This window comes from Sycon ciliatum, chromosome 3 (genome assembly GCF_964019385.1).
Source record: "Sycon ciliatum chromosome 3, ocSycCili1.1, whole genome shotgun sequence".
Classification (NCBI taxonomy): Eukaryota; Metazoa; Porifera; class Calcarea; order Leucosolenida; family Sycettidae; genus Sycon; species Sycon ciliatum.
Genome location: NC_088645.1, coordinates 15,678,793 through 15,696,379, shown reverse-complemented (window position 1 = coordinate 15,696,379; position 17,587 = coordinate 15,678,793). Strand labels below are relative to the sequence as shown.

General features: G+C 45.5%; 1 protein-coding gene across 1 annotated transcript in view; it reads right to left on the bottom strand.

Moving 5' to 3' along the window:
• Positions 1-17,228, bottom strand: part of LOC135811550 (dynein beta chain, ciliary-like) — a gene marked incomplete at its 3' end in the record, with an annotated part of 36,741 nt that extends 19,513 nt beyond the window's left edge. Inside the window, 16 exon segments of the mRNA XM_065324779.1 lie at positions 398-559; positions 1,411-1,537; positions 2,628-2,696; positions 3,404-3,603; positions 4,244-4,357; positions 5,147-5,263; positions 7,315-7,482; positions 8,403-8,558; positions 9,129-9,209; positions 9,601-9,812; positions 11,861-11,960; positions 12,963-13,039; positions 13,627-13,739; positions 14,157-14,239; positions 15,259-15,378; positions 16,454-17,228. Coding sequence (XP_065180851.1) covers positions 398-559; positions 1,411-1,537; positions 2,628-2,696; positions 3,404-3,603; positions 4,244-4,357; positions 5,147-5,263; positions 7,315-7,482; positions 8,403-8,558; positions 9,129-9,209; positions 9,601-9,812; positions 11,861-11,960; positions 12,963-13,039; positions 13,627-13,739; positions 14,157-14,239; positions 15,259-15,378; positions 16,454-16,816 — 2,262 coding nt within the window.
• Between the last annotated feature and the right edge of the window lie 359 nt (positions 17,229-17,587).

The following is a 17,587-nucleotide window of genomic DNA, read 5'->3' as shown; positions in this document are numbered from 1 at the left end:
CATGGTACATAGCTGTGGCTGAAGTTTACAGACTGTGTAAACCCTTGCGCTAGCTAACTGTTTGCCAGATGTTTGCCAGATGCTTTACTGATACTACATCCGCACTGCATTGATGCTGCAGTGATGCTGCAGTGATACTGCATTGATGCTGCATTGATACTGCATTGATACTGCACTGATACTGCACTGATACTGCATTGATATTGCACTGATACTGCATTGATACTGCATTGATACTGCACTGATACTGCATTGATGCTGCGCCGATAGATACTGCACTGATATTGCACTGACGCTGCAGTGCAACAGTATAGTCAGCACAGTGGTGATATACAAGTATGATAATTATTAATTAAAGCAAGTTTGTTCTATTCCATTGAATCATGTGTTCCCATACCTTGTTGTACCACTGTACGATCAAGTCCAAGTTACGCAGATAGCGCCGGTACACTTCATTCTTCGCGTAGATTCCCTGTGCTATGTCCGGAATGGTCTGCGATTCATCATCCACATCCAGCCTCATGTTCAAATACTTCACTTCGCGTAGGACAGCCACCAACTGTGCATACAACATGCACACAATGAAAACATAGCGCATACAAGTAGTTATTGTACAAGTAGTTATTGTTGTGATTTCAAACCCGTAAGGTCACTGAACTGATTTTATTGTAAAGAAGACACGAACTTATAGAGTGTGAAGAAGAGTATAGCGAGATAGAGAGCTGTGGAAGGAGAGCCGCTGGACAGCTGGAGAGTGTATCAATAAGCGCACCAGGGGAAGGCTAGACAGTATGTCTCTAGACATCAATAGGTATTGTATGAAAAGCCAGTCAAAAGTACTAAGGAGTGAAGTCAACCGCAACACAGACAATAGCTTCAGACAATCATGACGGACAACATCTCCCCTTTCGAGTGTTGAGAGAGTTGTGGTGAAAAAGCCCAAGGTCCAGCTGCACGTTGCAGTCCACACTGCCCATGTGTGATGCAAGGGTCTAGATGTGTGTACTTGGCCTTTTGCAAAGAGTTTTTCTATGTCACTCACATGTTTTCAGCAAAATACAATTTCGAAGACCACAACTGCATTTTTCTACTGCACTTTAGAATTTTTCTAGACAATGTCCAATGTCCACATTGTCTAAAAAATAATTTCTAGCCATGGCAGTTGATAGCCATGGTGGCTCTATTTATAGTGGCTGGTAGTTACGGTGGATGATATGACCATCCTATCTACTACAAGTAGGTACATGCAATTTAGCTCCTGGATAGTAGCCTACTAAGCGGAAAGGTGGTTCTTGACCAGGGAGTTGTACGACTCCTTGTTCTTGACCTGCCCGGTACGCGAACCCGTCGAATTTATTTTTTTATTTATAGTAGCCTACACAGGACTATACATGTACAGCAATGCAATACCTGTGGGTTGAAGTTGACACTGAGGAGCTTTGAAGCCGCGTTACGGAGGAGAAGAGGATTCTCTAGATTTGCTGTGGAAATGTCAGACACATCCTTTGCCCAATCGTCAAAAAGACGTTCGTCATGACTGTGTGCAGATATGGATAGAACAGGACAAACACAAACAGATCCTGGCAAACTCATGCAACAGCAAAACATAAAGTACATGTATCACCAACATCAGTAGCACCATCACTACTATCAAGAGTACATAACCCCCCAGAGTGTGCAACGCCTGATCCAGCTCTGCATAGGGTCTTGGTCGAGCGGAATCGGATCTTTGCGGCATAATACCGTACACATCTCAGGGGAACCCGGGGAGTCGCGGGGACTCTCGGATCAAAAACAATGGTGCCCTGCCTCGAGACCGGCCTTGCGCTGGTGTGGAGTGTACGCATGACATCAGAAGATCCGATTCCGCTCGACCAAGGCCCTATGCAGAGCTGGATCAGCGTTGCACACTCTGGGGGTTATGTACTCTTGCTACTATGCTACCACTACTGCATCATCATCACCAACAGCAGCAGCAACAGCAGGTATAAAACAAGCATCACACGTATGGCAATGGCACAGCACGGCATCATACAGCATGGTGACATCATACAGCAGAATGATATCAATAATATACAGCTAAGCGGCGTCACACACCATAGGGGCATCATACAGTATATCAACACCATAATGTAGAACAGCAACACCATATTATAGCCTAGTGGCAGCATATACATGTACTTTGAGTAGTTACAGCACAGCAGCAGCATACCGCATAGTCACAAGCTAAACGGCAAGTCAGCAAAATCCAGCAAAGTGACACCAGCATAGCACAGCAGCAGAGTCCAGCATGTTGATGCCGTACTGCACAGCGCACCTCACCACAGCTAGGGGGTTGTAAATATAGTGTTTAGAGGAGGCTTACCACCCAAGTTGAATCCATGGACAAGAAACCGACTTGTATCATGACAAGGTAAGTCAGTGATAGGTGATATGGAAGTTTGGAATGGTGCATTCACCTGGCAACAGTGCACAGATTGTCTACACTGGATTTTGCAATGACGTGTCGGGTGTGTTAGAAAAGGAATATAGGAGATGACTCATTGAGTGTGGATGCCTTGTTGAGTGAAGTAGGAGATGATGACTGAGCATAGGATATATCTAAATGATTTTAAGAAGACACTTACAGGTTCAGAAGTTCCATCATTTCTTTGTACTTGGTTTGAACAAGTTGTGCTGTCTGTGTCTCCAGAACTCTACAACAATGAAATGTATCGCGCGCATCACACACACACACACACGGGCGCGCGTGCGCGCGCACACACACACACGCACGTGCGCACGCACGCACATACGAATAAGCGCAAACACTCAGTCAGTTCACAAGTGTGTGGCAGCGTTTCCTAGATTCTCTTAGTTGCATAGTTCGCCATTGAAGAAATTATCCCCTCGCCTCCCCTCGTGTGTGTTTGGTGTGGTTGTTGCATGGCATGCCAGGTGACACAACTACAGTCAACTTTGCGTATAACGACACTCGGCGGGGCATCAGAAAAGTGTCCTTATTCGCGAAGTCTCATCATGTGCATTACAGTTAGATGGGACTTTGCTCTGCGCATGGAAATGCTGTCGTTATTTGCAAATTGTCGTTATATCCGCAGTCATTATTAGCGAAGTTGACTGTATACCGTGTGATACCTGCCACATTACTTAGAATGGTAGAGTGAACAATCATGGACTATTTCTGCTGTATGGGCCTATTTTCCACTTGGAGCAAGTGACATACGAAGGGGTTGCCCGTACGTTGGTTAAAGGAGACTTTCTGGATAGGTCTTGAGAATCCTTAAGCCGGGGATCGAAGCAGCATTTGCTTGTTCTATTCTCATCTTATACTATGATGATGCGAACAGCCTGCCAGTCTCTTTTGTAATATGCATGGGAAGGTGGGAAATTGGAATAGATGTACTTTTCCTCTTTGATCTTGAACATCCTCAGCACAGGAGGTTGGAATCTCCTCTTCAACTCCTGTGCCCACTTCAGCCTTCCAGCTACGGGTGGCATATCGGTCTCAACCAATGACATCTTCAATGGCTGCGACTTGTCGTCACCACCGTTTGAAACGGACTCAGCCTCCGCACGCACAGCATTCTCATGTTGATCGTAGATCTGTGCAAGTACATAGAAACAAAGAAATTTGAAAAGTAAACTAGCCGTATTCGCGCCCGCATCACGTGACGTGTTGAGGAACATATCAAACAAAAACATTCGAATCGGCGGGCCACCACTTCTACACTAAACAAGGGTACATACACATGAAACTAAGGCAAGAGTGTGCAGCTTGAATGGTTTGCTACCACATCTACTTCCTGGATTACATCATTCTAGTAATGTTGATTACATCATTCTAGTAATGTTGATTACATCATTCTAGTAATGTTGAGTGTACATTCATGTACTAGAGCGAAGCAAGTCTTCTGCTGCACAAATACAGCACATAGAGTGCATGAAACCAAGAATGTGCAGCCCAGGTAATTTGCCGTCGTAGCAACATTCCTGGACACATACATCATTTTAGTGATGCCATGCGTAAAGCAGGATTCAAGCAGGCTTCATGCTGCACAACTGCAGCTCAGTTGCGCGCACAACTCCAAGTCCCGCCACATATCTGCACACACTCTGAAAATCTCTGCAAAAGCCTACCCTTTCAATCATATGTTCCAACTGTGTCTGCCTTGGAACCGTTTTTAATAGTTTGAAATTCATCAAAAATGATAGTTTTCCTTGGTTCTAGAATAAATCAACTTACCCTCTTTGTAACATCCAACTCAATGTTGATCATCATTATCAGGTCTGGATACTTCTCAACAAACGCTTCATGAATGATTGTACGATCCAAGAATGTGCCGAACATTTCAATCAACTGGATGAGTATCACACACGCACGCACACACACACACACGCACACACACACGCACACACACACACACACACACACACACACACACACACACACACACACACACACACACACACACATGCATACACATAATATCAAAAGAGCACAGTGTATGCATTGGGTGCCCCATTTCTCCTCGCTTATATCCCCTTCCCCGTGTACATGTATGCACTCTACACTCCAAAGTTTTAGTTCAAAGTGTTCATATCATTAGGAGCTTTCCAGGAAAGTTAAGTCCAATTCAAGGTAAACAATTGGAGGGTGCTTTTCTACCAGATTATTATGTAACAAACCGTAATGAATCACCTACTGGGTTTACCCTTCCAAGCCAGGTTCCAATGATGCTACAGCATACTCTATCCACGACGTCCCTGTTGCTGCATGTATAACGCTATCCACAACGTCCCTGTTGCTGCCTGTAACGTATAACTCTATCCACAACGTCCCTGTTGCTGCATGTAACGTATAACTCTATCCACAACGTCCCTGTTGCTGCATGTAACGTATAACGCTATCCACGTCCCTGTTGCTGCATGTAACGTATAACTCTATCCACAACGTCCCTGTTGCTGCATGTAACGTATAACGCTATCCACAACGTCCCTGTTGCTGCATGTAACGTATAACTCTATCCACAACGTCCCTGTTGCTGCATGTAACGTATAACTCTATCCACAACGTCCCTGTTGCTGCATGCAACGTATAACTCTATCCACAGCGTCCCTGTTGCTGCATGCATAGTGACCACCATACCTTGTAGATACTGTCAGGACTGGAGCACTCATCAAAGTTCTGACAAACAATTGTAGCAAGACGGGTATCCCAGTCCTGTACGCGATTTCTGAACTTCTTATTCTCCTGAAGGTAGATCTGGAGAGAAAGAACACCAATGGATAGACATGGCAAAGGATTCAGTTCTCTTATCACTGTGTAGCGAACGCGGTCGTATCTTTTCCGTAATCGTAACTGACATAAATGTAGTGCTAGAGCCTATTTTCTGACCTTGCCTCTTCAAGTCCATGTGTTGAATGACCGTAGGCATGCACAGCAGGGCATGCACGCATATTAGGCATGTGCCATCTTTAGCTGTAAACATTTGGCATGTGCACTCCAAATGAGACTCTTCCAGATCACAAAGATTTGACCCCATGTTGTGTGGATCGAAGTTTTGTGGGCAGTTCTCCATTTGTAGGGCAAGATGTGAAGTTGCAGGGATAATACACTACTCCCGGGATCATAGCAGTGGTGACCGTGACACTGAACATACATGAGTACATGTACGCACGCATGCATGCATGCTGGCCATGGTAGTACTGGGGGCTGTATGGCTAGCTACAGGGGTCACTGAGGGTGAGAGTCAGGAATGGATCGAGGATTGAATAGTTTACGTGCACACATTTTATAAAAGGCACACGCTATATCCATGTGCACTGCACACACTGCACACATGGTTCAAATCAGCACTAGTACCAGTAAATGTTGAGCAGCTCGGCACTGAACGGTGTGAACTCGAGACTAGTGAACTAAGTCCTGACCAGTGCAGACATCTACTAACACCATTACGTTAGCGTCTGATTGTTTGCTGAAATCTCATTGAAGAATGTGCATACTACAGGGTCGGGGGAATCGGTCCTGGCCGGACAACCTTTGCTTACTGTTGAGGAGGTCATGTGTATACCCGGCCTCCATATCACACACAAACTGTATGAAAGTCATGTGTATACCCTCCATATCATACACACACTGTATGAAAGTCATGTGTATACCCTCCATATCATACACAAACTGTATGAAAGTCATGTGTATACCCTCCATATCATACACAAACTGTATGAAAGTCATGTATATACCCTCCATATCATACACAAACTGTATGAAAGTCATGTGTATACCCTCCATATCATACACAAACTGTATGAAAGTCATGTATATACCCTCCATATCATACACAAACTGTATGAAAGTCATGTATATACCCTCCATATCACACACAAACTGTATGAAAGTCATGTGTATACCCTCCATATCATACACAAACTGTATGAAAGTCATGTGTATACCCTCCATATCATACACAAACTGTATGAAAGTCATGTATATACCCTCCATATCATACACAAACTGTATGAAAGTCATGTATATACCCTCCATATCATACACAAACTGTATGAAAGTCATGTATATACCCTCCATATCACACACAAACTGTATGAAAGTCATGTGTATACCCTCCATATCATACACAAACTGTATGAAAGTCATGTGTATACCCTCCATATCATACACAAACTGTATGAAAGTCATGTATATACCCTCCATATCATACACAAACTGTATGAAAGTCATGTATATACCCTCCATATCACACACAAACTGTATGAAAGTCATGTATATACCCTCCATATCACACACAAACTGTATGAAAGTCATGTGTATACCCTCCATATCATACACAAACTGTATGAAAGTCATGTGTATACCCTCCATATCATACACAAACTGTATGAAAGTCATGTGTATACCCTCCATATCATACACAAACTGTATGAAAGTCATGTATATACCCTCCATATCATACACAAACTGTATGAAAGTCATGTGACTACCCTCCATATCACACACAAACTGTATGAAAGGCTAGGGTATGGCCGGACCAATCTAAACTGTTTCTGCTGGTCCTGTATATTTACACTACAGCACCTGCAGTATATGTGCGTGTGCAGTACATGTACAAGTGCAGACTGCAGTGCTGCTCTATGATATCCGATCGAGTGAGTCAATTCTGCGCCCTGTTCCAGTGAACATCCGAGGGTTCGCAGGTCCAGGCATGCACAGCACCCGGCAGCGCGTACTGCACTCATGCTATTGGATTTCATCGAGCAGCGCTGTACATGTGCAATAGATCATGTGTCATGACTTACATCACTGTCCGGATCCAGAGCATCGTAGGGTTTCTGCTGCAGTTCCGTCACGGTATCATTGAACTCAGTGAAGATAGCTTGTATCATTGAGCTGTGAATGTTGCCACTCAATCCAGACACCTCCATCTTCTCTAACTTCAGGAACTCAAGCATTGTACGAAACATGCCCTTTGCATATCAACACACACACACACACACACACACACACACACACACACACACACACACACACACACACACACACACACACAAAATATGCGCACGCACACGCATGCATACACACACACGCATGCATACACGCACACGACGTGTTCACAGCATACAGTAGAGATTGAAGGTATTGAAAATCGAAGGAACATCTACCCCCGTTGTTCTGAATGGTGTTCTTGTTGTCACCACCGTCACCACCACCATCGCAGTTCTAGTTTGAAGAGATCAGTGTTATCCTGTAGTTATGCAGAAGACGTTACGAAATGTAGCGCCTGGTGCTAGCCAGGGTCAACGACTCTTTAATGCGTATGTATATACATGTATATGTGTGTGGTCGGTGGTCTGCATGACCAACATGCTGTCATCACACATGGCTGATCGTGCGACCAATGACATCAGCAAGTTCATCAAAAATAATTGTGATGATGAACAAGCCTGATTGCAAAGTGTTCTGAGCTAGGTCTCTCGTTGAAATATCCATAATCGTTGGGGGAAAAACCTAAGGGAAGAATCCAAAGTTAGCTCATGTCCAACTCTCACATAATAGAAAGGAGAAAGGACCAAGGAACTACAAGTTACGCTATACTGTCCACTAACACCACCAGTTACTAAACAATCAGCTCATGCGATAACATTGCACGACACTGACCGACGGTACTGATGTTCTACAACTAACTGGCTAACAGCTCTTTTGTATAAATTGAACCTTGGCTCTCCATCCGAGTCCATTTCTCACATAACACTTTCGGTTTCCTTGGAGACAAGAATTCAATAGCACTAAGAAGAAGGACACGCTTCAGTCTCTTCAACAACACATAACAACAGCACATAACACACTGGAATACAAGCAGGCTTCACTCTCTCTCTCTTTAACTTACCACCATGGTGTCCAAGCGTTCAATGAACTTAGTCAGACGTTCAAATACTTTCTCAGTCTGAAAATCCCAGGGGAGCAAATCATCTGGGTTTTCCTTGAAGAAGTCGCCGATGTTGTCCTGGACATGCTTGTAAGCTACTTCCACACTTTCACAAACCTTGATAGGTACAGCAGCAGCGCCAACAACGACGACGACGACAACAACAATGTGGGAATAAAAATAAAACAACAACAACATCAGCAACAGTAATGTCAGTAGGATCCACAGAATCAACATCACCTCCGTCAACAGTAGCAGTAACAGAAGTAGTAACAGCACTAGCAACACAAAACACCACTTTTAGTTCGAGATACAGATGAGCTTGTTATGCTCTCCCAGCACTCCACCACCATGTCTGAGACACTACAATAGGCAGTCATAGTGGTGACGTCAGGCCTCTTGAAAATGTGTACTGGGAGAGGAGTTGATCAGACCCACCACAAAGTGGCCAAAGACTGAAAATCCCATTCGCTGCATCCATGCTTCCCTCGTGCCAGACCACGATTTCCCAGGACTTGAACCTGGTATTCTCTGTTTCTCAATCATGGTCTTAGACCATCCCACTATTCCTGTCTGCATACTAGTAGATAGTGAGATTCTAGCTATTGGTCTGATGGGACACATAACCCCCTCATTATTATGGTCCAACACACCGGGGATAGGAAATGATCAAACTACACAACATACTTTGATACTTTCCAAGATCTTCTCCACTGCTTCATCAGCTTCTGCTCGGATGATTTCGTCTCCGCCAATGTGAGTGCGACACTGTGTCACCCCAAATACAAAGATTAGAGAGAGAATACACAGAAAAGTGTCAAAGGACATAAGAAATAGGAAAATGCAACAGATCAAGAGGGAGCATATGCTCATGGTGCCTTGCCTTGTTGCAGCCAAGAAAACCATTATGAGTTGAACACATGTGCACATACATGTGCACATACACAGGCGTCTAAGACCTAAGCTGCTAAGGCTACGTATAGTGCTCTATGTCCAATGGACAGAGCCAGTAATACAATTCTGACACAGTACTGGTGCAACCAAGTCCATCTTTGCCGTCACTTACACTATAGGCGGTTTCGTGTATGGTAAGTACATTTTCCCCATTCCCCACTCGGGTACATCTTATCGTAGCTGCACTGCATACCGCTGTGCTTACCTGATTCAGCACTTGATTGGCAATCTCTTGCAGGAGAATGACCATACGCGCAGGTTTGCGATAATAGGCGCAATTGGCCCAAATCAATGCCAACATATGCATGACAGCTGGAATGGTTGCCATTGTTTCGGGAAAATCTGCTTCCTCCATGCTTCCGAGTAGTTTGTTCATTGGTCTCAGAGTCAGGTTGATCTCTTCTGCTTCTTCCAACGCTAAAAATGTACAAAACACACACATGCACATAAAATAACGTGCCCATAGCTGTACATGCAGAGATCATTCATGTAGTGTACACACCACAGTGCATACTGCATCATGTCATCATGTGCACAAACTGTACATGTTGCGATATCAGCAACATACACACTACAATCATAGGCTATTGCTCCATAGTACGGTAGGAAACCATGGATTTAGCCAATCAGCAGTCGTTATTTCCGGGGAATATAGGACGCTATTCCCATGTATATTCCCCGCATAGGCGCGTACACATTCGTACCACCGTTGATCCAAGGCATTCTACGTACGCTGGTGTACTGCCCGCACTGTACCAGACCCTGCCAATGCAAAGGCAGTACCTGGCATGTGGCAGTACTCCAGTGCACGTGGAACACATGGGATCAAGATATAGGGTACATACATGTAGGTTTGTATTTGTATTTATATCATTATCTCATGGCACATCATGATGACGGCCAATAAAACTGAGACAAGGGTGAAAGCCAACCACAGCAGTAAAACAGATAAAAGAATACAAATAAGAGGCAAAGAAGGCAAAGGAGGAGACAAACCAGCAGGATATACATGAAACCTATAATTGAGCAGAGATTTTAGCAACAAAATTATCCATCGACGTGCTGGTCTTGGCCTGCGTTGGTAATGTTGCCCAAAACACATAGCCAGCAAAGATCGGGGATCTAGTGAATAGGGTGGAGGCAGCGCGTGGAAGACTGAGTGAGTTCCGGGTGTTCCGTGTTTCGGAGAACCAATTATAAGCCTGCATATGCAAGGGTATTTTATTTAGTAATATTTTATGTATGAGAACACAGAGGTGGTACTTATGTCGAGTGGAAAGGGGACTGATCTTGGCAATTTCGTAAAGACTAGCGGAGGGAAAGCGACGATCTTTGCTAAATAAGATTTTAAGGAGCATGCGGTTATGGGTTTCTAGCTTGTTCAATACAGTAGTAGTTATGCCACACCAAGCAGTATCACAGTAGTCAAGTAAGGGCAATATATAGCAACGATAAAACAAGCGTTTGCAAGAAAGAGGAAGATGTCTACAGTGGGCTTGAAGAGCCCCAAGGATGGAGCTTGTGCGCTTGCAGACATACTGCACATGGGGTGACCACGACAATTTAGAGTCAATAATAACGCCAAGATGCTTATGCTCTTCAACAATGCGAATAGCAACACTTGAAGAAGGAAAACAAAGTGGCAGGGAAGGGGGAGAGGGGGAAATGTACATAGCTGCCGTTTTATCAACGTTTGGCTGCAACTTCCAATCATGCATCCAGGTTATAACTTTCCCAATGCTATCTTGCATGGCTTTGTGCAGGCGTATAGGGCAAGCATTGGAGCAAAGCAGAGCTGTGTCATCAGCGAAAAGGCTGACACCAGGGGCAGTATCGGGGAGGTCATTAATATACAGGAGAAATAGCAGTGGCCCAAGTATTGAACCCTGGGGGACTCCAGAAGTAACGGGTAAAGGCTCCGATAACACAGTTGAGAGGCGTACAAGCTGATGTCGGTTAGAGAGATACGATGAGAGCCAGCCGATAGCCTTGCCATCAATGCGATATACTGTTCGCAGCTTAGCTAAGAGACCCCTGTGCCAAACAGTGTCGAAGGCCTTTGCGAGATCGAAGAAAACTAAACCAACATGGTTATGGGCGTTCCGGGCGGTGTGGATGTCTTGCACGAGGCGGGTAACCTGGTACCTGGTGGAGTCACCCCGACAAAAGCCCGACTGTGCTGGCGAAAGTGAAATGCGAACATGATCATAAATGATGTCATATACAACACGTTCGCACACTTTTGATAAAGTAGAGAGCAATGAGATAGGGCGATAGTTGCTGGGGGTGGTGCGTGGTCCTCTATTTTTGTAGGTGGCCACGACTACCGCAGTTTTCCACATGGCTGGGAATTTCCCTTCACGAAATGACATATTCAAGATAATTGACACAGGATAGGCAACAGACGGAGCAAGAGCTCTCCCGACATAACAGGCAAAATACCATCATTCCGGCTGGTTGCTAACCTTTCTCCACGTCCACATACATCTGATGGAAAGAAGGATAGTATGCGCTCTGGGCTATCTCTAGCATGTCCTTCATACGCAGTACTTTGTAGCTGTTCAACTGTAAGTGAATATATACACACATACAGACGTGCAAAGACCGACAGACAGCCACATGCACATACATACATACAGACAGACATCCACACAAACAAATGCATCAGACACGCACGCACGTACACACGCACACAGTCAATCAATGGAATGCATTAGTCACATGACTTGCAGCTGTTGCGGGTATTGCCTGCATTATGCTGTGTTCAATGGTAAGATTCAAGCTGCACAATCAGGGTATTGCCGGCATTATGCTGTGTTCAATGGTAAGCCATTCAAACTGCACAATCAGACCATTATGCCAACTGGCATTGGATGATACATGTAGATAGTACAATGCTCAAGGCTCACACCTCAAACTCCACATACTTGCTGCTAGGTGTCCTTGCTCCAAGGACTTAACGGGAAACTATGGTGCAAACTTATGCCGAGTCCAATGGTCTTAGTTTGAGGAGGCTACGATGCCTTGGTCCTAACATGCATTACCAATGGAACAGTTTCATGCATTGGTCCTAACATATTATCAATTGAACTTCCATCGCGGCATTCAGTGTCGCTCCTGGATGGTAAGAACAGACGTTGAGGACCCTTGGTCAACGCTATTACCTCCAAACCAGCTGGTGCTGTGCCCACATTGATTCATGCTCCTGCCTGGTGTTCACAAGGTGTTTGTCATGCTGGAAACGGAGTGTCTCTGTATGTTTGTATCCCTGGCGATGATTTAGCCTGGAGAACACTATGATGAGTGGTGCTCTTCAGACACACATTTCATTGGCCTGCTCAAGCTCAACTGATGAGGGGTGAATGTCCCGAAACACTGTTTATTGAGCAGGGAGTGGTGCTTTCTTGCAAGTTCTCTGTGTGTAAGGTTCGATAGACTACTCGTGTGCTCGGGTGGCAGCCGTGAGTCGATCATATGTCAAGGCAAGTCGGCGGAAAGCGCAGATGCAATGATTGATTACTTGATGGTTACATGGTGTGTTCATGTTGGCCCTTTAACCCAACTCACCTGTTCCCAGATGCCTTCCAAGTTAGCTGTTCTCGATCTCCAAAATTCAATCTCAACTTGGGGACTGGTGTTTGGATCTGCAGGACATACATGTACAACAGCACAATTGAAATAAACACAGTGATGTCACATGAGTGCATACTCAAAGTGATGCCACATGAGTGCATACTCAAACATGCATGCGTGAACACAGACTAATTCCTACACAGGCACACTCACACAGGCACACTCACACATGCATACACATACACACCCTAAAGAGCGATCCAGGATCGCGTCTGCGATGCGATGAGCGTCGAGCGAATGTCTTTCTCATATCTCGCGAATAGCCTTTGCTGCGCAATGCACGGCACATTGCAGCGAAATCGTGCAGGGCACGCACAGTCCAACACCGTACTCGAGCCGGGACACTTGTGTCACGTGTGTCTGCCGTGCAAAAGTGATGCACATCGCTTGTCGCTCGTCGCAGAAGTTTAACTACGCTCAACTTCCCACGACGCGACCTGCAACGGAGCCTCGACAACCTACGATTCCAAATTTTGCAGAAAAAGAATCTCGGTCCCATCGCGTCGCTCATAGTATCGCAGAAGTGATATTGTGCATCGTGCTTCATGCACGCATATGCATGCATATATTCTGACACATGAATGCAAATATTACATACCATCCTTCAGAGAAGAGCCAGAATCACGCATTAGCTCATCATAGACCAGTCCTGTCCACTGGATGAGTATTGTCTCAACATTGTTGATGAAGGCACCCGAGTGCAGATGAATTCTACAAAATAGCCAAGGAATAACAGAAGAAAAACAACTTTTCACTCACAGAGCAACTGTCCAGTACATGGGGTAGTGGTCTACCAGAGCAATCACACTCACACTAACTTCAACTACCAAGAGGAAAACAAAGACCATGATGGCAGGTTCAATGGAGTTGCGGAGAACAAGATCAAATGCACAAATATACTTGTGAGCGAAAAATACGTTTTTTCACTCTTTCGCTACGCTCAGGCGTGAAAAAAGAACCCATCTCATTGCTACGGGTAGAAACCAGCAGCCCCGGCATGTGAGTGCTAAGCGCATCGGAACCAGCCTGAAACGCAAACCATATCCTGTGCTACAAGTAGTTACAAAGTGGCGACTCTCTTTGTTCCCAAGTGGCATCAGCACAACAATTGTGCAGTTTTATACTTACTGTTGTCCACTTTCAATAACATCAACAGCTTCTTCTATGCGCTCGGTACCAATGGGCATGGGCAGGAGGGTGCGTCCGCGCATCTGCACATTAAGTTCAAAATCACAATGGACAAATTATGACTGTCCGTAAGAACAATGAAGAGTTTCCTTAAATTCATAGGGGTGAAACGAATATATCGAATATTCAAATATCCGTTCGCTATGTCACAGCAAACGAACATTCAAACTTTGAGAATGTGCGTACGGTACAGTAAACCAGTAATCAGTCGGATCATTTCACGCACCACTTAAAGTACGTGTACTCTATTCCCGGATCATGTCACACACCACTTTTAAAATGTACGTGTACTCTATTCCCTGGTTGCATGCTCGTCACCAGCTTGGTGCCTGGTGGTACACAGCCCGCGAGCAGTTCACGGAGACAGTACATAATCTGAACTGACACTTGACTGGAGTTGAGGCGACTACATGTATATGTAGGGGAACATTGGAAGAGCACTCGTACGGTGCTGGCATTTGTTGCTAGCTCTTCCGCTGACCACAGCGTAGTGTGTCTGTTGTTTCAAGTTCAGATTATTCCCAAAACATCAGAACCTGTCTTCTGGCTCATTTTACCAAATCCGCTGCCGTCTCTGGCAGTGCAGTTAGTTCTACGGAATCAACAGGAAGCAAGTTGATGAAGAACTCTCGCTGTGAATCAACATTCTGGTCATCAGCAGAAGCAGTATGGCGCTGCTCAGGCAGAGGCTTCCATTGTGCCAGTAACGTTTGAAAGCGTCATGAAAAAGGCATTCAAACAGTCCATTGTTTTTGCCTATACTGGTTCGTGCGCAAGCACGCGGGTGTGAGGAGAATGCTCGTTCATTCATTCGTTAACATCAAGGATACTCGAGCGTTACGTTCATTTCAGCCCTATAATGTAAGCCATATCCATAAGAAAGTTGGTTGTTTCCCACGCCAGAGGTCACGCCTTTCACGTTAAAGGAGATAATGACCTGGCGAACTGCTTTTTTTCTTAAATCTAGGTTCAAGCCATAAACGGTCGACTTATGTGGCATGGCAGAGGGGCGGAATGGCAGATGTGCCAGTTTCAATCTTACCTGGCCATTGAGCACATTCACACTGTTCTTCAAGTCATGAACGTGCCGTTTGACATCCTGGGTCACCACTTCTGGCCAGCCATCATGGTTCTTCGTGTTACTAAGCAATGGTACCAGAACCTGTAATGTGTATTGTACAGAGAACATCACAAGAGTATCATCCCCATCAGCATCATGAAGTACAGCCGCATGCACAGGCAAAAGGATACTAGTATGCACAAGCATGTAGATTCGTCACAAGGCACACTTGCACCATAATGTCTGCGCGCTAGTACGTGGCTGTGTACTAGTACACTCATACCTCGTCTATCCAGGCGGTCAGGGACCAGGCACTGCCCGTTGCTCCGAATCACGTACATTTTGATGAGAAAATGCCATAGATATGGTATAGGACGTCACTATTTCCACAACAAGTGACAAAAGAGTAGTAATATTTCCACTGAAACTCGCCCAAAGAATGCCTGCCTGGTGGACCAAAGTGCCCGTAACTTCAGGGTCCGGATAACCGAGGCATGAGTGTAGTGTGAATTCTGTTCACGGGCTGTATTATAATAGTCACCTGTGTACCCTCTTCCTACATCCCTGGGTGAAAGTTCGGATGAAATCAAGCCGTGTGCGTAACGTTACGGTGTAGCTAAGGGCTAGTGTCACCATGGTCACAGGTTAGAGGTGAAGAACCTGTAGGTCTACACTGATACCTCGGTTATCCGGACCCCGAAGTTATGAAGTTACGAGCACTCTCTGCCGGGCACCCTTTGGGCCAGTTTCACTTGAATTATTACTGCTGCACTTCTTTGTGGAAATAGTGACGTCGCATGGCCTTTCCCCGTCAAAATGTATGTGATTCGGAGTTACGGACATTTCAAAGTTACGGGCAGTGCCCGGTCCCGGACCGCCCGGATGAACGAGGCGTGTATGTCCTACATAGGGGTGTCGGACACGGTACGGTCACTGCGGTATTGGCCGTACCACTTTTTGCCCCAGGTACCCCGTGAATCAATAAAAGTACACTGATCTGGGATCCAAATTTCCAAAATTTTCGGCTCCGCCATCCCTCTCCCAACAGTAAACTGCAGTTCAGATGGCTGACCGTACCACACTAAAATACCTTCCGACGCCCCTGCTACAGCAAGTAATAGTTGTATATATGATAATGATAATCAGGTGGCCATTCTAACATGAAAACTGTACTCACATCTGACACCAACACTGACAAGTGGTCTAGCGGCGAGTAGGACAAATCTCCATACAATATGTCAGTCTTGATATTGGCTTTCGTCAACACCACTTTGCCTCTCTTGATGAAGTACACCGCTTTAGTCTTGCTTTGCGACGGAAAGGCCGTACCAGCTTGTAGCTGGCTGCTACTATTCAACGATAAAATTAGCTGTCGAATTTCCGCCTTTTCGCAGAAGTCCATGAGGGCTGCACGGTTTTCATCCTGTCCGCTGAACTTGGCCCACTTGTCTGCTTTCAGCCGGAGTGTGCGCCTCGTGTAGTCCTCGAAGAAGTCCATGCGAGGATCCGTTGCTGCTTGGGCATCTTCGTCTTCAGCCATAGCGCTCGCTCGACTACTAGTCCCGCAGCCACTAGAGCCCCGGCAGCGTGGCAGTAGTCAGTGCGAACCAGTAAGAACTTCTATCACCATGCAGTCTCCGAGCAAGCAGCCATGAAGAAGGCTTGAGCCAATGGCTCAGCCACAAGCTTCGCTTTGCCAACACGATAGAGATAAATCGTAAACACTCTCGTCGTCCACTACTAGAGTAGAACTAGTCTATCACATAGACAGGATAACGCGGCAACAACATGCAAGTAAACAATTACCAGTAGTTGCGCTTCGCACAATAAAATCTCAGCATGCTGTTGCACTGGTTTCGGTGCAGTCTGTAAGAAAATCCACTGCTCTGCAGCACGCCCAGTCTGCCTCTGCAGTTTGACTGTCTGAAGCCGTGAAGGCAGTGAAGGCAGTGAAGACTGAAGTACGCGCTTTGACTCACTCACTGGCTTGAGCTGCTCTCTAGCTCTAGCTCTGTGTTGCTGCTTGTCCATACACATGTCGACCACGAAGGCATGACTTGTAACTGTTGACTGTTGTATGATTGTTGTTGACAAAATCGTGCTCTTCGACTTCGCCAGGGCGCGTTGCAGCAAACAGCGGCAACCAATGGCAACGGCCCAAGCACAGTCAGTACACAAGCGCGTACATAAAGACTGTACTGTAGATCTACTGTAGTACTCAGTAGTAGTAGTACAATCATGTAAGTTGTAGTCATGGTGTAGTCATGGTGTAGTCATGGTGTCCAGAACTTACCGGTACTTACCGGTAGGG